General features: G+C 58.3%; 4 protein-coding genes across 6 annotated transcripts; 3 read left to right on the plus strand and 1 right to left on the minus strand.

Moving 5' to 3' along the window:
- Window positions 1–1,220: 1,220 nt before the first annotated feature.
- EXOSC4 (exosome component 4) lies at window positions 1,221–3,604 on the plus strand. The gene is made up of 3 exons (XM_019435085.2): window positions 1,221–1,669; window positions 2,878–3,084; window positions 3,196–3,604. The coding sequence occupies exons 1-3, from the start codon at window positions 1,499–1,501 to the stop codon at window positions 3,553–3,555; spliced, it is 738 nt and encodes a 245-aa protein (XP_019290630.1). The 5' UTR covers window positions 1,221–1,498; the 3' UTR covers window positions 3,556–3,604.
- Window positions 3,605–4,685: 1,081 nt separating this feature from the next.
- Window positions 4,686–8,120, plus strand: GPAA1 (glycosylphosphatidylinositol anchor attachment 1). The gene is made up of 12 exons (XM_019435076.2): window positions 4,686–4,869; window positions 5,136–5,315; window positions 5,398–5,509; window positions 5,702–5,849; window positions 5,929–6,030; window positions 6,119–6,315; window positions 6,390–6,586; window positions 6,681–6,834; window positions 6,984–7,079; window positions 7,233–7,423; window positions 7,505–7,675; window positions 7,787–8,120. The coding sequence occupies exons 1-12, from the start codon at window positions 4,796–4,798 to the stop codon at window positions 8,028–8,030; spliced, it is 1,866 nt and encodes a 621-aa protein (XP_019290621.2). The 5' UTR covers window positions 4,686–4,795; the 3' UTR covers window positions 8,031–8,120.
- A 7,308-nt stretch (window positions 8,121–15,428) lies between these two features.
- On the plus strand, window positions 15,429–17,908 carry LOC109258332 (cytochrome c1, heme protein, mitochondrial). The gene is made up of 7 exons (XM_019435077.2): window positions 15,429–15,597; window positions 16,206–16,402; window positions 16,489–16,615; window positions 16,703–16,860; window positions 16,949–17,109; window positions 17,419–17,519; window positions 17,605–17,908. The coding sequence occupies exons 1-7, from the start codon at window positions 15,469–15,471 to the stop codon at window positions 17,707–17,709; spliced, it is 978 nt and encodes a 325-aa protein (XP_019290622.1). The 5' UTR covers window positions 15,429–15,468; the 3' UTR covers window positions 17,710–17,908.
- A 779-nt stretch (window positions 17,909–18,687) lies between these two features.
- SHARPIN (SHANK associated RH domain interactor) lies at window positions 18,688–23,456 on the minus strand. 3 transcript variants are annotated; one of them, XM_019435078.2, is made up of 9 exons: window positions 22,999–23,454; window positions 22,536–22,710; window positions 19,955–20,086; window positions 19,736–19,877; window positions 19,570–19,660; window positions 19,339–19,492; window positions 19,142–19,260; window positions 18,928–19,053; window positions 18,688–18,848 (listed from the first exon to the last, which is right to left on the minus strand). In XM_019435078.2, exons 1-9 carry the CDS (start codon window positions 23,194–23,196, stop codon window positions 18,765–18,767), a joined length of 1,221 nt encoding a protein of 406 aa, XP_019290623.1. In that variant the 5' UTR covers window positions 23,197–23,454; the 3' UTR covers window positions 18,688–18,764. The 3 variants fall into 3 exon arrangements, with proteins under 3 accessions (XP_019290623.1, XP_019290625.1, XP_019290624.1); XM_019435080.2 differs by lacking the exon at window positions 22,536–22,710 and having other exon boundaries at window positions 19,570–19,653; window positions 19,955–20,082; window positions 22,999–23,456; XM_019435079.2 differs by lacking the exon at window positions 19,955–20,086 and having other exon boundaries at window positions 22,999–23,453.
- Between the last annotated feature and the right edge of the window lie 216 nt (window positions 23,457–23,672).

Below are 23,672 nucleotides of genomic sequence, written 5' to 3' on the forward strand. Positions count from 1 at the left end.
CCACCTCCTCTCAGTGTGTGGCAACCCTTTCGGCTCATCTTCCCACTTTCAAAGTTGGAGCACGGGCTCTGGCTTCCTAAGCACTGCAGGGGAGCTGAGTCATGCCGCTGGAAGGGGGGACACAAGCCTCCTGCTGGGGACCTTGACCACTGGGAAACAGAGACACCTGGAGGAGGAGGTACCTGGGGAGGAAAAGCCCTCATGTCTCCCCCCCTATAGACACACTGGCAGTTCCCTCCTGTGGGATTGCCACCAGGTGCTGGAATACACCAAGTCAGGATACGGGAAAGAGAGGTGAAGTCAGTAACACTCAGGACTGGCAAGGATTATGTAAAAATGTAACAGTTACTCTTGGTGGGAAGAGAGGGGAAAAAGGAACTCTCACGTTTACTCTTCATTCAGAGAATCCGCATTGTGGGATTCTATCCCCATTGCCTAAGCCCCTCGACAGGCACCCACTGCCCACGTGGGGCAGTGGCGGGGATACATCCTGGCAATCAAAAATTAATGAGAGTTCCACAAGATTGCGTGGATTTCATAAGGTGTTGAGTGAAAAACAGAAAAGGGCGTATAAAAGAATCCCATTAAATAGTAATAACCGCCACAGATCCAAATGCTACATGACTGTACAACGGCGCGCATCTGTGCTTGATTCACATGTGATCACATTTGAGTGTGGAGAAAAACCTGGAAAGAACTATTTATTACGGTAAGGAAGAGGGCGTGGGGGCAGAGGGGATGCGGACAGAAAGAACTAAGCCAACATGGAGAAGAAAATCTTAAACGCTCTATCAAAGGAGTATGAGCATGTGTGTGTACCGTGTACAGATTATGTGTCAATTTTTTTTAATGTACAAATGAAAAAACCTAAACGGTAAGAAAACACAAAGCGTGTCTCGGCTTGGGAGAACGCGTGCCTTTACGGCTGCGGAAGAGCAAGAAAATCAGCGCTGACGGGATGCCGCATCCTGCAGCGGGCGCTGCGCTCTCCCGCCCAACCTCCGAGGAGCCTCCGCGGCCAGGGACTAGCAGGCAGGGCGCAGGCGCGGTCCCCGAAGGTGGGGTGGAGGAGTGGCCGGGGGCGGCAGGTCCCGGCCCTCTGGGACCTGGTGTAGGCGCGTGCGGGAAAGTCCGGGGAGGTCTCGGGCGGGGGGGGGTGGGGGTGGGGGGGTGAGCGTTAAAACCGCCCCCGCGACAAACCCGAAGGGGCGCGGCCGGGGGATCCTTCTCCCTGCCGGTCTCCACCTCTGGCAGCCATGGGACAGCGCCCCAAAACGCCCGCGGGCACAGCGCTCTGGCACCCGGTCAGCACCGCCCACGACTCCCGCGGCAGGAAGTAGGGCCAGCGGGGCCGCCGGGCACCCTAGTGCTCCGAGGCCGGAAGTGGGGCGTTCGGCCGCCGGAAACCGCCGGCCGCCGGGAGGTCGGAAGTGAGGGTCAGAGGCGCCGGGAACTGTAGTTTTGCGGGAGGCGGAAGCGTGGCTAGCGGCCGGGCGACATGGCGGGCCTGGAGCTGCTGTCGGATCAGGGCTACCGGGTAGACGGACGGCGCGCCGGGGAGCTGCGCAAGATCCAGGCGCGGATGGGCGTGTTCGCGCAGGCCGACGGCTCGGCCTACATCGAGCAAGGCAACACCAAGGCGCTGGCGGTGGTCTACGGGCCGCACGAGGCGAGTGGGCGTGCGCGAGCTGGGCGGGGTGCGAGGGGCCTCCAGGCTGAGCTGAGGATGCCGAGGCGACGGCCGGCGCGCGCCGCGTCCACCCAGCGCATCTTCAGGGCCGCCGCCGCTCGCCCGGCTCCAGAGCCAAAGTCCTGGCAGCGTGGTGCACCGCGGTCCCCGCCTTTCTCACCGGCCTCTCTCCCCTCCGCCCTGCCCTCCTCTTTGCTCTTCCTCCAAGCGCCCCGCGCTCTCCCGCGTTCGCGTCCTCTCTCTGCTCTCTACTCTGACGTCATCCTCCGGGTGACGCCTCCCCGGACCGCCTTCCTCACGTGGCAAGCCCCCTCCCCTACAACCACACACTTCCCTGCCTTTCGGTAATCGGTCGCTTCGGACGGCAGTCTAACTCCGTGAGGACAGGGACTTTATTTTTTTCTTTTCTTTTTCTTTTTTAAAACTTTTTTTTTAACGTTTATTTATTTTTGAGACAGAGAGACAGATCATGAACGGGGGAGGGGCAGAGAGAGAGGGAGACAGAATCGGAAGCAGGCTCCAGGCTCTGAGCCATCAGCCCAGAGCCCGACGCGGGGCTCGAACTCACGGACGGCGAGATCGTGACCTGAGCTGAAGTCGAAAGCTTAACCGACTGAGCCACCCAGGCGCCCCGAAGGGACTTTAAATAAAATCCTGATTTTGTATTGCCTTGTCTCCGTTGCTGGAGAAGGGAAGACCACTGGGGTGGAGACAAACACGGCACGTCTGCAGAGTGGAAAGGCTGCTGGTGGGAGGTGGGGGATTACTCAGAGTGAGATTGAGGGCCTTCTAGGAAGGCAAGAACTCACCGCTTCACAGACCAGGGAAGGTATTTTTGATTTTGTGTCACACGTGATGGGGAAGCTTTGGGAAGGCAGTACCATATGTGAGTGTGTAGAGGAGACAGAGTCAGACTTGCTGCTTGTGACTATACGGGCCCTGGCTACAAATAGAGAATGGGCTGGGAGGGGATGAGGCGAGGATGGAAACGGGGAGACCTGAGGGGGGATGATGGCTTAGAGATGGGCCAAGTGGCCCTCCTGTGGGGCGTTTGAAGGTAAAGTAGCTGTTGAGATGTTGGAAGAAGGAGGAGGGGTGGGAAGGAGCCTGAGGTCCGGGGCCTGCACTAGAGGAAGGTGCGCGAGCCGGCAGGAGTGAGGCTGGCTCATGTGTCCTTCCTCCCCCAGATCCGGGGCTCCCGGGCTCGAGCCCTGCCTGACAGGGCCCTGGTGAACTGTCAGTATAGTTCTGCGACCTTCAGTACAGGCGAACGCAAGCGGCGGCCACATGGGGACCGTAAGTCTTGCGAGATGGGCCTGCAGCTGCGTCAGACCTTCGAGGCAGCCATCCTTACACAGCTGCACCCACGCTCCCAGATTGATATCTATGTGCAGGTGAGCAGGCAGCAGCTATCCGCCTGGGGAGGGAGAGGGATGGGGTGGGGGTTGGGAGTCCAGGCCGAGAGCCTGATACACCGATGCCGCTGGTGGGCGCGGTTCCTGCAGGTGCTGCAGGCCGACGGTGGGACGTACGCAGCTTGCGTGAATGCAGCCACGCTGGCAGTGCTGGACGCCGGGATACCCATGCGGGACTTCGTGTGCGCCTGCTCGGCTGGCTTTGTGGACAGCACGGCCCTGGCGGACCTCAGCCACGTGGAGGAGGCAGCTGGTGGCCCCCAGCTTGCCCTGGCCCTGCTGCCAGCCTCAGGCCAGCTTGCACTGCTTGAAATGGACGCCAGGCTGCACGAAGACCACCTGGAGCAGGTGCTGGAGGCTGCTGCCCGGGCTGCCCGTGACGTGCACACCCTGCTGGACCGTGTGGTTCGGCAGCATGTACGGGAGGCCTCCATTTTGCTAGGGGACTGAGCGTCTGGCCCCCCGGGCCCGGAATAAAACTCACACACAGTGCGCTGTACTTTGATCGCCCCATAGCACTTCCACACCCTCCCAGCCTGGCTTGGTACTTGCTCCGGGGGTGGGGGGATGGGGGGGAATAGGGACCATCTCCCACACATGAAATACATACTTCCTGCAACCTCAAGATTCAAACCCTGAAGAAGAAGGTGGGGGGAGTGTGTCCGTGGATGAAGAGCAATTGTGCCAGGCAGGGTTCAAGGCAGCTGAGCATGGCCTGTAATGGCCTGGACTCTGGAGTCTGTTTTCACCCCCGCACATCCGAGGCCCTGAGTTCAACAAGGGCTGAGGGAGAATTCAAGCTGGCTCTGGGAACCCACCATGGAGATGTGGGGGCCGTGTCTCACATCGTCTTGACTATGGCTTGGACTGAATGGCCCCTTTCAACCTAGGAGCCCTTTGGGCCTACTTAGTCTCAGGCTCCAAAAGTACAATAGATACATGTTGTCTAACGGGGTCTTCTCTACACACACACACACACATACACACACACGCATACGCATGTCCGCACCTGCCTGAGCACTGAACACCAGCCCCTGCAGCTCTCCCCCCAGGGGCTGCTTCTCCCCTAATGTCTCTGGCATCTCTTGATCTGAATAGGAGTGCCCCCCACTTTCTACTCCACATGTCCCAGCTCCTTTGAAACCCATTTTGGCCAACGGTACTATCCGCACCTTCCTCCCTGTGGTCATCTGGCCCTGATGACCTCGGTGCTGGACTCACACTGATTTCACTTCTGCGTTCACCGCCATTTTTGACCGACATCCACAGAAACGAATCAGCCAATGCCTTGGCTTCGCGGTCCACGGAAGCCCTCTTCCTGTCTACCCACCCCAGGCATTCGGACCTGTCACTGCCAGCAGCCTCCGTGCTCTGCGGTTTTCCTCCCTCCCGCCCTAGTCATCCCCTCTCTGGTTCTGCAAATCGGAGCTTTCTCGCTACCCCCGGCCAGCAGCCAGCGGTCTCCACTCTTTGCTCTCGCGTGGTATACACCTCCTGCTACTTCCCCTGGAGACCGCTCTCCGGCCCGCCCGAGTATCGCTTCCGTTCCGCGCATGCGCGGCGGCGCGTTGGCCTTCGGGAGCGGAAGTGCGTGCGGGCGCGCCAGTTCCCGTCGGGCAGGCGCGAGGCGCCGGGCCCCGGGGCTGCAGCCGGCCGGGGGAGCGCGGTCCCGGAGCCGCCCCTCCCCGCCATGGGCCTCCTGTCGGACCCGGTGCGCCGGCGCGCCCTCGCCCGCCTCGTGCTGCGCCTCAACGCGCCGCTCTGGTAAGGGCGGGGCCCGGGGAACCCGGCGCTGCGGCCGCCGGCGGCCCCTCCGGCTGCTGGCGCCAGTCGCGTCGTCCCCGCCGGCGTCGCTCGGGGCAGCAGGCCCGGGGCTCAGCTCTCCCGTCCGATGTCCCGGGTGCCCGGACTCCAGGGCCAGGTCCCTCACACACGCCCCCGCCACCCCCGGTGCAGAGGTGGAGGCCACGGGCCGCGGTGTCAGAACCCCCTAACGCTCCGGCGGTCTCCTCCGTCCCCTGTCCCTGCAGCGTGCTGAGCTACGTGGCGGGTATCGCCTGGTTCCTGGCGCTGGCTTTTCCGCCCCTGACCCAGCGCACATACATGTCGGAGAACGCCATGGGCTCCACCATGGTGGAGGAGCAGTTTGCGGGCGGAGAGCGTGCCCGAGGCTTCGCCCGAGACTTCGCTGCCCACCGCAGGAAGACGGGGTGAGCGGTAGAGCTGTGGGTCTGGGGGAAACAGTGGTGGTCAAAGTCAGGGCGCTCTTAAAGGTTCTCTTTGCGCCTCCAGGGCTCTGCCAGTGGCCTGGCTGGAGCGGACGATGCGGTCAGTGGGGCTGGAGGTCTACACGCAGAGTTTCTCCCGGAAACTGCCCTTTCCTGATGAGACCCGCGAGCGCTATGTACTGTGGGGGAGAGGATGTGTCTGGGACCAAAAAAGACCTTGAGAGGGTGGCTTGGGACTGGGAAGCTCAGTGGTGCCAGGTCCTGGGGCCCAGGAAATTCCTAACGGGCATCCTAGGGAGAAAAGGGGAGAGGCTTCAGCACTCTAGAGTGGGGTGGTGCTGAGGGTTACCCCCCAATACTGCATACAGATGGTGGCCGGTACCAACGTGTATGGCATCCTGCGGGCCCCACGCGCCGCCAGCACCGAATCCCTGGTGCTCACTGTACCCTGCGGCCCCGACTCTACCAACAGCCAGGCTGTGGGGCTGCTGCTGGCGCTTGCTGCCCACTTTCGGGGTGAGGCTCAGGGGCTACTGCTGGCAAGGGAGGGTTCGGCCTCTGTCCCGGGCCTTGCTGACCAGCTTCTGGTCCTCAGGGCAGATTTACTGGGCCAAAGACATCATCTTCCTGGTGACAGAGCAAGACCTTCTGGGCACTGAGGCTTGGCTTGAGGCCTACCACGACACCAACGTCACCGGTGGGTGCTCTTGCCCTGCCCCGCCCCTCTCTCGGGGCCACTGTACGCGCCAGCCCTCCGTCGGCTCCTCATTCACCTGCTCCTACAGGCATGCAGTCATCCCCGCTGCAGGGCCGGGCTGGGGCCATCCAGGCAGCCCTGGCCCTGGAGCTCAGTAGCGACGTGGTCACTAGCCTTGATGTGGCCGTGGAGGGGCTCAACGGGCAGCTGCCCAATCTCGATCTGCTCAACCTCTTCCAGACTTTCTGTCAGAAAGGGGGACTGCTGTGTACTCTGCAGGGCAAGGTAAGGGGGCCGCCTGCCTGGGCAGCCTGGGACCTGTGTGGGGGTCATCTGACCTCGTCCCCAAACCCTCTAAGCTGCAGCCCCAGGACTGGACATCGGTAGACGGGCCGCTGCAGGGTCTGCAGACACTCCTGCTCATGACTCTGCAGCAGGCCTCTGGCCGCCCCCGTGGCGCTCACGGCCTCTTCCTGCGCTACCGTGTGGAGGCCCTGACCATACGTGGCATCAATAGCTTCCGACAGTATAAGTATGACTTAGTGGCGGTGGGCAAGTAAGTGGCTTCTGGTCCTCCCCTCTTCCTTGCCTAGGGGGGCGAGGGGGTGCTGGGGGGCCCGGCTGGCCCTGACGCTGCCCCACCCCGGCAGGGCCCTGGAGGGCATGTTCCGCAAGCTCAACCACCTTCTGGAGCGCCTGCACCAGTCCTTCTTCTTCTACGTGCTCCCCGCGCTCTCGCGCTTCGTCTCCATCGGCCTCTACATGCCTGCTGCTGGCTTTTTGCTCTTGGTCCTTGGTCTCAAGATATCCTCTGACGGGCGGCCAGCCTCGGGTCCCCTCCGCTCTAGGCTGGGAGAGCCCGTGGTCCTTGGAGTGGGGGGGGGGGACGGGCCCTGGGGCCCCCGCCGGGCAGATCCCATCACAGCTCTTGTCAGGGTCCTTGACTAGACCACGCTCTGGAACTGTGGATGCAGTTGCATGAGGCCGGAGCGGGCCCTCAGGAGGCTGGGGGCGCCTCTGGACCTGGTCCTCCCCTCCCTCCAGCACAGGTGATGGCCCCCCACTCCTGCTGGGGAGGGCTCCTGGGGTTCCGGTGATTGGTCCTGCTGCCACTCAGTCTCCACTGGTGGGGTGTTGGTGAGGATCCTTGGGGCCCCCCTGGCCCTAGGGCCCAGGTCCCAAGTGTCCGCGTGCCCTTGCAGAGCGTGGGGCTGGCCTCGCTTGTGGCTCCCTTGCTGATCTCACAGGCCATGGGCCTGGCCCTCTACGTCCTGCCAGTGCTGGGCCAACACGTGGCTACCCAGCACTTCCCCGTGGCCGAGGCCGAGGCCGTGGTGCTGACGCTGCTGGCCATCTATGCGGCCGGCCTGGCCCTTCCACACAGCGCCCACCGGTGAGCGGCTGGGCCGGCTGGGCGGGGACAGAGGGTCCCCTGGACACACAGGCAGCTGCCTCTGAGCCCCTTGTCTTGCAGGGTGATGAGCGCACAGGCCCCAGACAGAGGCTGGATGGCACTGAAGCTAGTGGCTCTCATCTACCTGGCACTACAGTTGGCCTGCGTTGCCCTCACCAATTTCTCGCTGGGCTTCCTGCTGGCCGCCACCATGGTGCCCGCTGCCGCGCTCACCCACCCCTGTGGGCCCCGGTATGTGCCGGTCGGCCCCCGTCACAGAACTGCACACGAGGTGCCCTGCCCCCAACCCGGGGCCTGTGCTCCTCACCACAGAGCCCAGCCCGACCCTGCTTCTCCCCCCAGGCCGCTGTATGCCGCCCTGCTGGTGCTGACGAGCCCCGCGGCCACTCTCCTGGGGTGCTTGTTCCTCTGGCGGGAGCTGCAGGAGGCCCCGCTGTCGCTGGCCGAAGGCTGGCAGCTCTTCCTGGCGGCACTGGCGCAGGGCGTGCTGGACCACCACACCTACGGCGCCCTGCTCTTTCCGCTCTTGGCTCTGGGCCTCTATCCCTGCTGGCTGCTCTTCTGGAACGTGCTCTTCTGGAAGTGACGTGTGGCTGTCCTGTGGTACAGACCGGGGTGGGGACTCCCCAAGCACCCGGGGTTCTCTTTTGGGAAATAAACAGGTGTTTTGTTTTCAGCTGCTGTTAGGGCTCGTGGCCCACTGTCTGCTGTCCTTTTGGAGCTCCTAGGCACGTGGATAAAAAGCTCTGTCTGAGGGCCTGGCATTCCCACATACCTCCTTCCTGGAGGGCACTGCCCTGGTCCACTTACTGCTGGCAGGAATGAGGGCCCCAGCAGCCACATCAGCCTCCAAGGAGAGCCTCGGATGGACACTGGGCTTGGCATCTGGAAATGGCAGGTGTAGACCCTGCCCTGGCCCCAGCCCCACGAGCATTATGGGAGCTCCCTGTGTATCACGGTGGGAGGCAGGGTGCCGGGTAGGAGGAAATGCTGTGGTGGGTGTGGCTTGGGGCCTGATGGGATCTGAAGTGCCCAGGGACCACACTGCTCTGTCTTCAGCACTGGAGTTGAAGGCGCAAAAGGGCTTGAGCTGGAGCCCTGCAGAAAAGCCCTGGGGCATGGGGAATGGCACCCGCCAAGGCCCGGGAGTGGCCCCGCCCAGCTTCCCTGGAGCCGAACTGGCCCAGGCCAGCCACCCATGAGAGGCAGGGCCAAGGTGGAGTGGTAGAGCCCCACCCGGCATCGTCTAGGAGCAGGCGGGCCACATACGCAGACCCCTGAAAGGAACTGGAATGTCTAGTGTCCATTCTGGAGGGAAGAAAAGCAAAATGTTGCTTTTCAGGGTCACATCAGGTCAAGAGGCATCTCCTCGAGGGCCAAGGCACCCCTGCCAGCACCTGATGTGGTGGCTAGACCAGTCAGCCTCCTACCGGCCTCAGTGTGAAAGGAAGGCAGAGCTGCCCCGCCTGGGGAGTCCGCTCAGGACCCGTGGCCCTTCGGTGTCACACCCAGAACAGTGGGTCTGGGAGGAAGCTCTAGCCCCCAGACCCAGCCCTCTGTGGGTCACTGCTGGCTCTCTGCTGAGGGGGCCACGTACTCTCTGTCCAGCATTGTTGGGGGTGGGGGTGCAGCATGGGCGATGGAGACCCCACTGGGGCCAGCAGCCTGTCTTTGCCCACTGTTCCCAAGTCCGGCTGGAACCTCTGGTCCCTTCAATGTTGAACAAACTGTTCTGCCCCGCCTCCCCCGGGGCTGGGAAGAGACTCGCAGCCCCCAGCCTCCCAGCGTGCCTCCCAGGCTGGCTTCTGCCAACGCTGTGCTTGGATAAGTCACAGGACAAGAGTCCTCCTGTCTTCTAAGACGCACAAAAACCTCTGTTTTGCCTTGGTCTGTTGTCTCTCTCTTTGTGAGCTAGTATCCCTTCCAAAGGATTCCAGAATCCCTCCCAAGCCTTTTCCCTAGGCTTTGGCCTTGATCAGTCACTTAAAGCACAAATCATGAAAATCTATTAAATCATGGAACACACAAGTGGGGGCAGAAGCACAGAGATCATCTCAACTGTATTCTGAACTTGTGCAGAACTCTTTGTACAAAAAATTCTGAGACCGTGGGAATGACAGAGTTGGTTTGTCAGGAAAGCAGGATTTCTATTCCGATTTTCAGCAATGTCACTTGTACAATACATTTCTTAAAACTAGGAAATGTTAGGCTGTGGAAATGTAGGTCAGGGGTATAGCGGTGAGTATAGGTCATACATAAATGCTCTACTTGATGGGATGGTAGGGCCTGTACCTTGAACCCAGTATCTGTTCTCTGGAGTCATACAGCCCAATTTTGAATCCTATGCTTTGAGGTGTGGCCACGTGACTATGCTGTGGCCAGCAGGATAAACAAGAAGCTTCCAGGGTGAACACCAAGCAAAGACCTCACCCAGAGAGACTGGCCCTCCGAGCCCCATCCTTTCTCTTGCCCACAGGGATGTGGAACTGATGGCTGGAACGTGAATTGTGTCTAGGACATGAGGTCCAGCCCGTGTCGAGAATGGATGGAGAGGAGCAGGGACTCCCTGGGCTTCACACAGCCCTGGGTTGCTAAACTGGGCTTCATCTACTAGAAAGGGAAACAGACTTGTACCGTGTGTAAGCCACTGTCATTTGGAGTTTTCTGACACTCAGATCTAGTTCCAACCAATACAAGAGGGACCATTGCTGAGCCCAGCTCACGTGAGGACTCGAGGGTGTCCGCTGGGTGAATTTGGGAGTATTTCACTATTGTGTTGATAATCAGTACTTAATAGTACATACTCCTTTGCTTGCTTTCTAGGCCCCAGAACAGAAGTGTTGCTTGCTTTCTTTCTTGCTTTCTAGGCCCCAGAACAGAAGTGTCATGGGGGGCAGGAACACTGTCTTATTTTGCTTGCTTTCTAGGCCCCAGAACAGAAGTGTCATGGGGGGCAGGAACACTGTCTTATTTCCTGCTACTTTTCCAGCTCAGGGCCAGATACACAGTAGAATGTTCATCTGTATTTGTTGAATGAAGGGAAATCGGAGGGAGACGACCTGGAGGTCCAGAAGGAGGCTCCAGGGGGCAGACCTGACAGCTTCCGCAGGGGCTAGAGGATCGCCTGTGTTGGGAGGTGGGGTGAGCACAGGAAGGTGAGGTGAAGGCCCCAGCCAGCAGGCCACCCTCCACCCACCTAACACCCAGCAGCCTCCCCACAACCGGGCTCCGTGCGGATGCTCTACTTGGCCCTGGGACGCCTCTAGCAACTCGCCTCGGTGTCCCAGACTTCCTGTGCTCTTCTCAAGCCATTTGCCTGGTTACCCCCACTCCCCCCGAGGCTCCGATGTAGACAACTTGGGCACTGCTCTGGACACCATTATCCAAAACTGCTTCTGCAAGCCCCAGCTGCCTTCATACCCCCACTCAGGTCCTGTCTCCTGCTTCCTGCCAGGCCCCAGTGTGTCACCTCTGCCTCCTGAGTGTGTGATGGTCACCTCTAAGTCACAGTATTCAACCTGAACACCTCCCACCCCACATACACCTTCTCCCCTAGCACGCTCGCCCAGGCCTGGACCCAGGGTCAACCTAGTCTCTCTTCAGGGGATGCCCGTCACCCCCAGGATAGAACCAAACTCCCCACCTTGGTCTCCAAGGCCTGTGCTTGCTCCTTTTCAACATTGTCCTTGCCCCAAAAAGCAACCTGTACCCTACTTCTCTCCTTCCAGCCCCTGACACCATTAATCTACTTTCTAATTCCAGACTTGCCTAATCTGCACTTTAATATGAATGCCCTCATACATAGGTGTCACAACTTCCTTTTTATGGCCAAATAATGTTCCATGTAATGGACATGCCACACTCTACCCATTTATCAGTTGATGGACATGTGGATTATTTCCTTTTTGGCTGTTATGAACAATGTGCCTATCAACAGTCATGAACAAGTTTTTTTTGTTTTTTTGTTTTTTGTTTTTTTTTTTTTTTTTTTTAACATTTTTAATTTATTTTTGGGACAGAGAGAGACAGAGCATGAATGAGGGAGGGGCAGAGAGAGAGGGAGACACAGAATCGGAAACAGGCTCCAGGCTCCGAGCCATCAGCCCAGAGCCTGACGCGGGGCTCGAACTCACGGACCGCGAGATCGTGACCTGGCTGAAGTCGGACGCTTAACCGACTGCGCCACCCAGGCGCCCCAGTCATGAACAAGTTTTTGCGTGGACATATGTTCTCTCTTGGGCATACACCTAGAAGTGGAATTTGGACCTCTAAATTTTCTTCTTAGCACTGCTTTTGATACATCCCGTATGTTTTGTTTTCATTCACCTCATTTTCTAATTTTTCCTGTGACTTCTTTAACTGGTTATTTAGCAATATGTTAGGGGAGCTTGAGTGGCTCAGTTGGTTGAGTATTTGAGTGGCTCAGTTGGTTGAGTATTTGAGTGGCTCAGTTGGTTGAGTATTCGACTTTGGCTCAGGTCATGATCTCACAGTTTGTAGGTATGAGCCCCACATCAGGCTCACTGTTCTCAGTGCAGAGCCCTCTTTGGATCCTCTGCCCCCCCCCCAAATAAATAAAACATTAAAAGTAATATGTTATCTAACTTTCACATATTTATGAATTCCCCAAATTTCTGTTATTGACTTTTAATTTCATTCTGTTGTGGTGAGAAAATGTATTTTGTATCATTTTACTACTTTTAGATTTACTGGGTAGCTCAGTTGGTTAAGCGCCTGATCTTGATTTAGGCTCAGGTCATAATCTCAGGCTTCCTGACATGAAGTCCTGTGTCGGGCTCTGTGCTGACATAGCGGACCCTGCTTGGGATTCTCTCTCTCCCTCCCTCTCTGCCCCTTCCCTGCTCATTCTCTCTCTCTCAAAATAAACATTAAAAAATTAGTGAGACTGTTTTTATTTTCTAACATATGGTCTGTCCTGAAGAATGTTTCATATGCACTTGAGAGGAATATGTACTCTTCTGCTGGAAGAGTGGTTCATTGATGTTTAAGTCTAGTCGGCATTGTTCAGTTTTTCAACTCTTCTTTCTTTGCTGAACTTCTGTCTAGTTCTATCCATTACTAAAAGTGGAATATTGAAGTCTCCAATTATTATTGTTAAATTGCCTACTTCTCCTTTCCATTCTGTCAACTTTTGCTTCATGTATTTCAGGGCGCTGTTAGGCAAACATATCTTTACAATTGTTAGGTCTTCTTGAGGAGTTGGTCCTTTTTTCATTATGAAATGTCCTTCTTTAATTCTAGTATCAATTTTTGTCTTAAAGTCTATACTATTTGATATTAGTATAGCCACTCCAGCTCTCTCTTGATTACTGTTGGTATGGTATATCTTTTTCCACATTTTTACTTTCTACTTGTGTCTTTGATTCTAAAGTTTGTTTCTTGGGGTGCCTGGGTGGCTCAGTTGGTTAAGCATCTGACTCTTGATTTCAGCTCAGGTCTTGATCTCACAGTCATGAGTTCAAGCCCCGCATTGGGCTCTGTGCTGGGCACAAAGCCTACTTAAAATAATAATAATAATAATAATAATAATAATGATAATAACAATAACAATAATAAATAATAGAGTTTGTTTCTTACAGGGGTGCCTGGGTGGCTCAGTCAGTTAAGCATCCAACTCTTGATTTCAGCTCAGGACATGATTTCATGGTTCATGAGATCGAGCCCCGAGTCCAGCTCCATGCTGACAGCATGGAGCCTGCTCAGGATTCTCTCTCTCCCTCTTTCTCTACCCCTCCTGCTCCAGTGCATGCGTATGTGCACACTCTCTCTTAAATTAAAAAGAAATAAAGGTTGTTTCTTACAGACACCATAGAGTTGTGTGTGTGTGTATAAAATCTATTATGACAATCTCTGCCTTGAAATTGGAGACTTTAATCCATTTACATTTATTATTTTTTTAAGATTGTATTTTTAGGTAAACTCTACACCCAGGGTGGGTCTCCAACCCACAATCCCAAGATCAAGAGTCGCATACTGCCACCAACTGAGCCTCCCGGGTGCCCCTGGTAGGTTTACTCTTTCAGCACTTGGAATATGTCATTCTACTGCCTTTTGACCTCCATGGTTTCTGATGTGAAATAGGTAATTTTATTGGGGATCACTTGTATGTGATGAATCACTTCTCTTTTGCTGCTCTCAAGAGTCTTTTTCTTTGGCTTTCAACAATTTATGATGTGTCTAAGTATGGATCCTTTTTAGTTTATCCTACTTAGAGTTCACTGAACTTCCTAGATGTGCAGATTCATGTTTTTCATCAAATTTAGGAACTTTTCAGGCATTATTTTTTCAGATATTCTTTCTGCCCCTTTCTCTTCTCTGTTCCTGAGAATTATGCATAGGTTGGTATGCTTACTGGTGTCCTACAGGCCTTTCATTTTTAATGTTGTGATTTTAGAAATCAGATGCCAGGTTTTGTTGTTGCTGCTTGTAGTAGTTGAACTCGTGTAGTAGTTTTTCTGAACTTGTTCTGTCTAGTCTGTAATGTCATGTGTAGCCACTAAAGTTCCTATGCTCAGCTGATGATAGGACAGAGATTTTCTTAAATGCCTAAAATCCATAAACTTCCCAGTCTTTCCCAAATAGCTCTGTGTACTTGTTGGGGGCATATCCTTTCAGCACTAAAGCCCCCAGTTTGCAACTGTCTGAGGCTCCACTTCCCTATGTGCAGAGCCTCAAGGCCAGCCAGAGGTAAGCATTTGATGCTTTTTCAGGTCTTTCATGAGCCTGTGCACACCCTATTTATGTTTGTGACCTCTGTATTTCAGAAATATGTAGGGCTTTTGAACATCCCTGTGGACATTGTATTCCCCAGCTCTTCCTTTTAAGCTTTTTGGTTACTCGATTATCAGGTGCAGCTGTTATCCATTGCCCCCGGCAGCTTTGAAATTACAACTTGCCTGCAACTGCCTTCAGCAAACATCCTCAGGGCATAGACCATTGGCCCTCGGCAAGCTGAGTGAGCTTTGTAAGAGGGGTCTTCCGGGGAGCCCTCAGACAAGTTAAATCATGGCAATTATTTGCAAGCAAGGTGTTCTGCTCCCTCTACAGGATTATGTCTCCCTGCTCCATTCTACCAGGAATGTGGGCTGTAGTTTCCAGGGTTACCACTGGGCTGGAGAGTAGCCTTAACCAGAACAAGTTAAAACACCGCAAAACTCATTGTTCTTACCGAGATTCAGTTTTCTTCAATAAACACTGTCGGGATGCTGCACTCCTTTGACTAATTCCCAGAGTTCTGAAAAAGTTGACTCCAACAATTTCTGCTAGTCTTTTCCTTGCTTTTATAGGGGGAAGGGGATGCAGATTTTCCGAGGTCCTTACTCCTTCATTCTCAATGAAGACCGACCGTAATTTTTTGAGGGACCCTTGGCTGTCATAGTCACGGCTCCTGCATCTGACAGTTTCTGGGTAATAATAAGTGCCTAATAAATCCTTGTCAAACCCCTGCTCAGCCTGGAGAACCGCCACCACAACCCACGCGTGTGGGCCGGGACGGGTGGGGGACAGCAGCCCGGAGGCCCCAGCCTTCCGGCACTGCTCACGCTCCACCGGAGTGGGGACCCTGACCGGGGCGAAAGAGACCGCGGCAGTGGGCCGCGAGACCCCCACCCCACCTTGCTGATTGGCCCCGGCAGGCCGCCCCTTCGCTCTGGGGGTCTGTAGGCGCTGCGACACGGATGGCCACCGCGCCAGGTCTGGAAATATTGCTGGACGAAAGTGAGCGATGGCCTCGAAGATGCCGTGGACGCCGGGCTGAGGGGCCCGAGCGTAAAGGACTAAGCACCGCCCAGGCCGGAAGAACCGCGTCCGGGCAGCGGACAGGCCGAGACAGCAGGTGCCGCCCGCAGGAAGACACCACGGGTTCCCACCCTACTTCCGGTTTCCACGACTACCTGACGGACAGGCCCCGGCCCGCCCCTGCCCTCCCAGGCTCTCGCGACGTTTGGGCTCCCGTGGCGCCGCAGGGGCCGACGGGAGCAGCGGCCGCGCTGAAGAGGGCCGACATGGCGGCGGCGGCGGCTTCGCTTCGCGGGGCGGTGCTGGGCCCCCGGGGCGCGGGGCTGCCGGGCGCGCGGGCCCGGAGTTTGCTGTGCGGCGCGCGGCCCTGCCAGCTCCCGCTGCGGACGCCACAGGTGAGCGCTGGCCGCGGCCCCGGCCGCCGTGTGGCCCCGCAGCCCCTGAAGGTCACGGCGGGGAGGCTCTGGGCGCGGGCCCGGCAGCGAGGGAGCGGCCTCCGCCACCCGGCGCCCCCGCCGGACCCCCGCCGCCTGCCGATATGGGGCGCCGGGGAGCAGGACCAGGCGCCCAAGCCCCCGACCAGCGGAGGCGCCGGGTACCGAGCGTGGGGGGCGGCGGGGCGGGCTCGCTGCCGGCTCGGGGCCGGGGGCTTTCTCCGGGGGGCGCGCCCTGGCCCGCTCCCGCTCCGGCCTTCCAGACGGCCTGCGTCCTGAAGTGACCTCAGCCTGACCTCGGACCGCGGCTTGTGACCTTGGCCTGCCCCGGCACCCTTGCTTTCATCGACCTCATCCCCAGCCCCGGATCCCAAACCATGCCTTGCGCCCCCTCCTCGGGGCCGAATCACGGTCGAGGAGCCGGCAGCGGGCTGGAGCGGGGTGGGCAGTGGTGCTCCGCAGGAGCTGGCGGGTGCGGGTGCATGGGTGGGGAGAGGCAGGCGCTGAGAGTCAGATCCCCAGGTAGGGCCGGGTGGTGTTCTGGCAGGCGCTGAGCGGGGCTCTTGCAGGCAGTGTCCTTGTCGTCGAAGGCCGGTCTGTCCCGGGGCCGGAAAGTGATGCTCTCAGCGTTGGGCATGCTGGCGGCAGGGGGTGCAGGGCTAGCCGTGGCTCTGCATTCGGCCGTGAGCGCCAGTGACCTGGAGCTGCACCCCCCCAGCTATCCGTGGTCCCACCGTGGCTTCCTGTCTTCCCTGGACCACACCAGGTGTGCTGCCGGCTGACTGGGGTGGTTTCTGGGAGGCCTGGTGGGGCGGAGGCCCTGGCGGCCCCTAACCCTATCCCTTTCTTTAGTATCCGGAGGGGTTTCCAGGTGTATAAGCAGGTGTGCTCCTCCTGCCACAGCATGGACTACGTGGCCTACCGCCACCTGGTGGGTGTCTGCTACACAGAAGATGAAGCTAAGGCGCTCGCAGAAGAGGTGTGGGCCTGGGGATGAGGAGGACCCCGGGGATTGGGGCTCCGGCTGCGGTGGACGGCAGGGCTGTGACGGGGCTCTTGGTGGCAGGTGGAGGTTCAGGACGGCCCCAACGAGGATGGGGAGATGTTCATGCGGCCGGGGAAGCTGTCTGACTACTTCCCCAAACCCTACCCCAACCCTGAGGCCGCTCGAGCAGCCAACAACGGAGCACTGCCCCCTGACCTCAGCTACATCGTGCGAGCTAGGTACGCTGGCTGCCTGCTGGGCGGTGTGGGGAGGGGGCAGGAAAGTCCACCTTGTGCCGGGGCTGAGGAGGCATGGATCTGGTCCCAGGCACGGTGGTGAGGACTACGTCTTCTCCCTGCTAACCGGCTACTGCGAGCCGCCCACCGGTGTGTCATTGCGAGAAGGTCTCTATTTCAACCCCTACTTTCCTGGCCAGGCCATCGGCATGGCTCCTCCCATCTACACTGAGGTCTTGGAGTATGACGATGGTGAGCAGCCCCCACCCTGGGGGCGGACAAGCCGGGTCTCCCTTTTCCCACTGCCAGGGATGCTTTCTGTGTCATGCACAGAAAGAGGTCGTGCACTCTTCTTGGCTCCAGCACCGAGCCAGCTTACGGGCAGCCTTCGCAACCCCGTCTAGCCCAGGCCCCTGCGTGCTGGGGGGAGGGGGGGGTCCCATTGGTTTTGAAGCCTTGGTCTGGACCCCATCTCAGCTACGTGGAGGAGGTTGCTCTAGGGCTGTACCAGGTTGGGGAGGGACCCCCAAGGGCAGCCCTTAACACTTATTCTTGGCTCAGGCACCCCAGCTACCATGTCCCAGGTAGCCAAGGATGTGTGTACCTTCCTGCGCTGGGCATCCGAGCCAGAGCATGACCATCGCAAACGCATGGGGCTCAAGGTGAAATGGCCGGGCATGGGAGAGGGGCTGGGAAATGGGCTGGGGTCCTTTCTGCCTCCTTCTTCTGAGGCTGCCTCATCCCCAGATGTTGATGATGATGGGCTTGCTATTGCCTCTGGTCTACGCCATGAAGCGGCATAAGTGGTCAGTCCTGAAGAGCCGGAAGCTGGCATACCGGCCACCCAAGTGACCCTGCCCAACGTCTGCTTGCCGTCTTGCCTGAACAGGCCCACAAGCCAAGGAGCCACCCTGGACCTGTTCAGGCCTCAGCTGGCCCGCTTGGCCAAGCTCCTCTTTTTTTGGGACAAGAGGGAAAGGGGCAAGAGACCAGGTTCTAGCTCCAGATCCTTCAGCCCCCATCATGGAAATAAATTAAGTTTCTCAACACATGTTTGAGCTATTGTGTGATGGGAGCACACGTTTGCAGGGGACTCTGGGACTAAGACCTTTGCTCTCGAGCTCTCAGGGTTGTCCCATGCAGTGTGACTGACACTGCCGTGTACAGGCTGGGGACGGGAGGTGGCAGGCAGCACTGGAGGTGGGGAAGGGAGGCAGCCGGCAGCAGTGCTAAGGAGGCAGAGCTAGGCAGAGGCCACCCAGAGTGTGCTCCTGATCTCTTGGCTGGACAACTGGAGGGGGCAGGGTAGAGGTGTTCTGGGACAGCACCTCCTGGCAACCCACAGGGCGGCTGGGGTGAGTCTGGGTCAGAAAAACGAGGCAAGCAGTAGGAGTAGGCTGTGAGGGCAAGGGGAGGGTGGCGGTGGCAGCACTCGGGTCCTAGCTTCTGAGCTTTTCTTGTCCCCAGGAGGGAACGTGAGGAGCATCCTGGCTGGAATAACCTAAGACTGGTGGCCACTGGGAAGGGTGAGAGCCAGGTGGAAGCAAGGAGAGGGTGTGCCTGAGGGTTTCCGGGTGGACAACAGGAGGCATGGCCAGGTGTTAGGGAGGGGGCTCTGTGTGCCCTTGGGTTCTGGGAAGAGATCTCAGCCCCATGTGTTTCCAGGATCTCTGGGATCTGGAGGCTAAGTATAGTCACCTGGGCCTGGCTGGGTTGTCCCACCAGCTGACAACCAGGCCCTGCCTCTGCCAAGTTGAGTCCCAAGGGGGCTATGCCCACACTCCGTCCTCCCAGCAGACCGATCCGCACAAAGGCACAAGGAAGGGGTACTCAGCTGGCTCAGAAGTGCCTTTAATGACTCCAGATTGTGGCCCCTCCACAATCCTGGCTTGACCCCTAGCAAGCAGTCAGCAAAGGTCTCCTGAGAGTTTTAGGAGGGGGTCCAGGGACCTTGAGCCTGGAGGGACAGGGCCATCCTCTCTCCTTGTGACCTGGGGGTGAGGGAAAGAGAAGTCATTCTGCTTGTCCTAGCCCCCTGCCCATCCCCCTCCCTTCCTCAGCCTCTGGTACCTTTGCCAGTGGGGTGGAAACTGCGGGAAGGGGGTCCCAAGTGCAGGGCTTCTGGGTGCTGCACATCTCACAGCCGGGTCGGCTGGGAGCATTGATGAACGTGCAGGAAGGGCAGGACCAGCCAGGCTGTGGAGGTGGGGAAATCGTTGCTGCTTACCCTTTCCTTCTGGTGCCCAGAGAATCCCAGGCCCAGGGTACCCAGTCCCTCACCTACCTGAAGGGGGCTGGGGAGGCTGGAGGTGGCTGGCAGAGGAGCTCTGGGCTGCCCCAGTGACTGAGGAAACAGGCGACTCAGTTCCCCATCCATCTTCTGGGGACACTGAGGGCTGCGTCCTGTGGAAGAGGAGGTGGGGCTCAGGGGCGTGTCAGGCTGCGCCTCCCCTCCTCATCCCATCCGCACCAAGGACTGACCTGGGGCTTCTCGCGGGGCTGAGAGCAGGTAGAGGAAAGCGGGGTCCCCATCCCGCTGGACCCCGTAGGAAGCGAGGCTGCACTCGGGCACACACAGGCGCCGCCCAATGACCCAGCGCTGCACAGCTGGTGGGAAGCCAAACTCCGAGAACACCTGGGGCCGGAGCATCAAGGCAGTGTCACTCGAAGGCCCCTTGCCCCGCACAGGGCTCCCCCCGACCCCATGCTTACCTGCTCCTGGAGGGTCGCAATGGTGCAGTGGGGGTGAACGTGCAGCGAGACGTGGGCAGAGGACGCGGCGTCCTCAACTGTCACCTGTAGCCTGGGCCAGAGTATAGGTCAGGAGGGAGCACGGGGACCCGGGAGCGCTAGGGTGGCAGAGTAAAGAAGACCTCACCTGATGGGGCCAGGAGGGAAGCAGGCCTCCTGGAGCTGGACACTCAGAGCCGCATGATGTCGGGCCAGGGTGGCTGCTGCTTGGGCTGCCCCCTTCTCGTCCCCACCCTCGATGGCTTGGGCCAGGCGCCCCACCAGCTCTTCTGCAGGGAGAGACAAAAAGCCATCAGGGCTGAGCACAGACTGCTGCTTCCAACCCCCTCCAGCCACCTGCCTTTACCTTTCTCCATCAAGTCTCCAGGGCTCCAGCAAAGATCCACCTTGGGTTGTGGGGCCCGGAGTGTGGGCACTCCAGGGGGACTGGGCGGGGAAACAGGGCACATTTCTAGGCCCAGGGCTTGGGGCAGGCTGCCTAGGAGGGAAGATGAGGGCTGGGCTGGGGTCTCCTGTGACTCGGCCCCCAAGCCGAGTTACTCACCCAGGCCTCTGCTGACCAGGTTTCCAGGACTTCTGCCACCTCCTAGCTCATAGCCCATTCCCTGGCGTTTGGCCACACATTAAGCCAGGCCTCCCCCCACCCAATCCTGGCCCTCAAAAACCCCTAAAAGGTTCCTACCGACTCCTCTCAGAGCTGAAGCTCCACTTGGCTTTTCCTTGCTCTGGAATGCTTCTGCATGCTTCTACTGTCTAGCCTCACCTATGCCCCTCCTCCAAAGAAGCCAGGCCACTTCCCTTGGCCTCTACATGCCCTCTAAGCCAGCCAGGGATGCTCCCTTGGCCTCACTGCGGAACCAAAACAGGTCCTCAGAAGCCTGCCCCTTCTTGCTCACCAGGAGGCCTGCAGTCAGGTAGTCTCTTGGTGCCCTCAGGGACACCCCTCCTCCCAACTGGCTCTACCACCAGCACAGAACACCTCGGGCTGCTCCCATCCCCAACAAACCCCCTGGGCCACTGCCTGGCGGGGCACCTGTGTCTCCCCTTACCTTCCTCCTGAGGCCCCGCCTACCTGTCCTGCAGCTCCTATGACGACCTCAGGCCCTCAGTGTTCTGAGCTATCTGCCCACTGTGATGAACAGGACCCCTGAGCACCCAGGACCAGGCCTGGCCCAGCCTTGACCTAGTCCCAAAGATCACACACACATACACACACAACACACACACTTGCCTCGGGACTTTGGTACCTGCTGCTTCCCGGCCACGTGGGTGTGATCACACGAGGACCTTCGAGTTTCGTTCAACCATCACCTTAATGAGACTTTCCCTGCCACCCAATTTTAAATTGCAAACCCCTCCCGGGGCACCTGGGTGGCTCTGTTGGTTAAGCATCTGACTCTCGATTTCGGCTCAGGACACAATCTCACAGGTTCGCGAGTTTGATCCCCGTGTTGGGCTCTGTGCTAACAGTGTGGAGCCTGCTTGGGATTCTGTCTTTCTCTCTCTCAAATAAATAAACTTAAAAAAAAAAAAAAAGATGTGTGTAAATTGCAAACTCCTCTCTTCTATTCTTCCACCATCTGGCAGAATTTTACTTACTTGTTTTCCAACTTAAATGTTTTATTTGATGTACAAGGTTACACTAGTATCAAGTGTACATAGCGATTCCAGAAGCCCGTATGCTATGCTGTGTGCACAAGTCTATGCTTACCAATGTTATATGTTCTCCTTCTCTCTGGAAATCAAGTCCCAAGAGGGCAGGAAGTCCAAGTCTCATTCATGCTAAGTCTCCAAGACCTGACATGCTCAGCACAGAACGGGTGCCGGGATACACATCTGATGAACGAACGAACGAACGAACGAACGAAGGACGACTTTCTCCTTCTGCGAGTGCTCTGTTGTCTGGGCCTCTCTCACGATGCACAGTAAGGTTTTCTTTTCCCTCTGGCAGATCTTCTGACACATCTGCGGGCCCTTTCCTTTCCTTTCCTTTCCTTTTGCTGCACTATCTACCTGTCAGACCCTCTCTTGCTTCTCTCTCCTGGTGACCTGGGTTGAACTTTTCTACTGCCAATCTTTACCTCTCCAGAGCCCCACCCAGATCCACCTGGTTCTTCTCCCCACGGATGTGTAAGAACCTAGCCACCTCCATTCCCTTCCACGTAGGTCCTCTGTCTGGGAGTTCCATAGTACCTTGTTTCTCCAGCTTTCTGTCTCAACCATGAATTCTTCCATTTAAAAGCCATGAAATCCAGCCAATTCCATCTCCTAAGCATCTCTGAAAACATCCTTCTCTCCAGCCCTATCTGCTACACCACCCCCACACAAAGGGAGGTCTCAACCAGTCTTTTACTTTTTTTTTTTTTTAATGTTTGTTTTTGAGAGCAAGAAAGAGAGAGTGCGCATGCACGCGGGAGGGGGTGGGGGGAGAGAGAGAGACAGACAGACAGACAGACGGACACAAAATCCAAAGCAGGCTCCAGGCTCCGAGCTGTCAGCACAGAGCCCAATGCAGGGCTGGAACCCACGGACGGTGAGATGAGACCTGAGCCGAAGTCAGACACTTAACCGACAGGCGCCCCTCAACCAGTCTTCAGTAGCTCGAACCTGAACCTGTCACTCTCCGCTGAGTACGTTTCCATCGCTCCTGATGCACTCCTCGCCCAGACCCTGAGGGCCTGCCTGCTGGGCCTCCACATCTGTCTGCTACTCCAGGCTCCAGCTTTTCAAGCTTTCCAGCCTGTTCTCCTTTTCTCCACCTTCTCCCTCCTGGGAGCCTTCCCAGGACACAAAAGGGGGTACGGTGAGCCCAGCTTTCCCCACTCCGTCCCCCATCCAGGCCTGGGGGGGCTTGGGCTACTTTCGTTCTCTCCCAGCACTCGCAGTGCCCGGCCAGCCAAAAGGAGTCTTCGCTCCAGAGCACTAACCATTCTGTCCCTCCATGGTGGCACCTCGGACTAGAGCTGCCCACCGCTGAGCTTCCTGAGGGTTGAGGAAGTGCAGGCTGAGGGTCCCAGGCCCTCCTGGCGGGGGCTGCAGCTCATGCTGGCTGGGACCTCGGACCGTGTAGGAAACTGACTCCAAGGGCCACTCCAAACTGACCTGAGGAAGGGGAGAGTGCGGGCTCAGTGCCTCCCGCCAGCACACCCTGCATGATGACCAAAGGAGCACGACGTAACATTTACAGGCCACGTGCCCCGTCCTAAGACCCTTACTCCTATCACCTTAAGAAGCCCTCACAGAACTCCTATAAAGATAGGTAGCGGAGCATTTACCCCCACTTTACAGGCGAGGAAACGGCAACAAAGGAAAGCGAACTGCTCAAGGGCACAAAGCTGTCTAGCGGAGGGGACTGGCCCAGGGCCCCGCGCCCCCGCCGCCCCCACTCACCGCGCCGGGTCCCGAGCCCAGCAGCTCCAGCCGGAAACGCCCGGGCCGCTCGGGGTCCGCGCTCAGCTGCAGCCTGCGCAGCTGTGCCTCGGCGTCCGGCCCCGCGCCCAGCGGCCTCACCGCGGCGTGCACAGCCAGGAGCACCGCGGCCGAGTCCGGGTCCGAGGCCGCCGCCGCGCCACCCGCAGGCGGCGCCATCTCCTGTCCGGCCCCGGCCCCCAAGCCCGCTTCCGTGGGCTCGGGCCCCTGAGCGCCTCCGCCGACCGGAAACTGGGGCCGCGAGCCTGGGGTTCCGGCCGTGGCCAGAGCGTCGGGGCCCGGCTCTGACCCTCCTGTCTTACCCAGGATGGACACGACCTAGAGGCTCGGCGGGCGGGGGCTGCAGCCGAACGGTCCGCGTCTACCCGCCGCGCCGGTCCGGGGCTAGACGCTGTTCCCAGGCTCCTTCCGAGCCGCAGGTTGCCCGGCGGGCGGGCCCCGCGTTGGTCCGCCAGCCACTCCTGGAAAGGCGGGCTGACACCAGGGGCGGGACGAGCGAGGAGGCGCAGCCAATGAGCGCCAGGAAAGGAGGTGGGATCGCACGGCCTCGAAGAGTGACGGACAGGCAGGGCAGCCAGTAGACGTGGACGGTAGGAGTGAACGGCGGGAGACGCCCCCAATGGCTAGCCGAGCTC

The sequence above is a fragment of the Panthera pardus genome, unplaced genomic scaffold (assembly GCF_024362965.1).
Source record: "Panthera pardus isolate Hobbes unplaced genomic scaffold, ASM2436296v1 HiC_scaffold_7, whole genome shotgun sequence".
NCBI lineage: Eukaryota > Metazoa > Chordata > Mammalia > Carnivora > Felidae > Panthera > Panthera pardus.

Excerpts from the sequence above, each read along its gene's own strand:
- EXOSC4 (XM_019435085.2), top strand. The coding sequence starts at position 1,499 with ATGGCGGGCCTGGAGCTGCTGTCGGATCAGGGCTACCGGGTAGACGGA. Across the intron at positions 1,670-2,877 it reads TGGTCTACGGGCCGCACGAG|ATCCGGGGCTCCCGGGCTCG; the intron begins GCGAGTGGGCGT and ends TTCCTCCCCCAG. Across the intron at positions 3,085-3,195 it reads AGATTGATATCTATGTGCAG|GTGCTGCAGGCCGACGGTGG; the intron begins GTGAGCAGGCAG and ends CGGTTCCTGCAG.
- GPAA1 (XM_019435076.2), top strand. The coding sequence starts at position 4,796 with ATGGGCCTCCTGTCGGACCCGGTGCGCCGGCGCGCCCTCGCCCGCCTC. Across the intron at positions 6,316-6,389 it reads TGTGTACTCTGCAGGGCAAG|CTGCAGCCCCAGGACTGGAC; the intron begins GTAAGGGGGCCG and ends AAACCCTCTAAG. Across the intron at positions 7,676-7,786 it reads ACCCACCCCTGTGGGCCCCG|GCCGCTGTATGCCGCCCTGC; the intron begins GTATGTGCCGGT and ends TTCTCCCCCCAG.
- LOC109258332 (XM_019435077.2), top strand. The coding sequence starts at position 15,469 with ATGGCGGCGGCGGCGGCTTCGCTTCGCGGGGCGGTGCTGGGCCCCCGG. Across the intron at positions 15,598-16,205 it reads TCCCGCTGCGGACGCCACAG|GCAGTGTCCTTGTCGTCGAA; the intron begins GTGAGCGCTGGC and ends GGGCTCTTGCAG. Across the intron at positions 17,520-17,604 it reads GCAAACGCATGGGGCTCAAG|ATGTTGATGATGATGGGCTT; the intron begins GTGAAATGGCCG and ends CCTCATCCCCAG.
- SHARPIN (XM_019435078.2), bottom strand. The coding sequence starts at position 23,196 with ATGGCGCCGCCTGCGGGTGGCGCGGCGGCGGCCTCGGACCCGGACTCG. Across the intron at positions 22,711-22,998 it reads TGGGCTCGGGACCCGGCGCG|GTCAGTTTGGAGTGGCCCTT; the intron begins GTGAGTGGGGGC and ends CCCCTTCCTCAG. Across the intron at positions 19,878-19,954 it reads TGGAGACTTGATGGAGAAAG|AAGAGCTGGTGGGGCGCCTG; the intron begins GTAAAGGCAGGT and ends CTCTCCCTGCAG.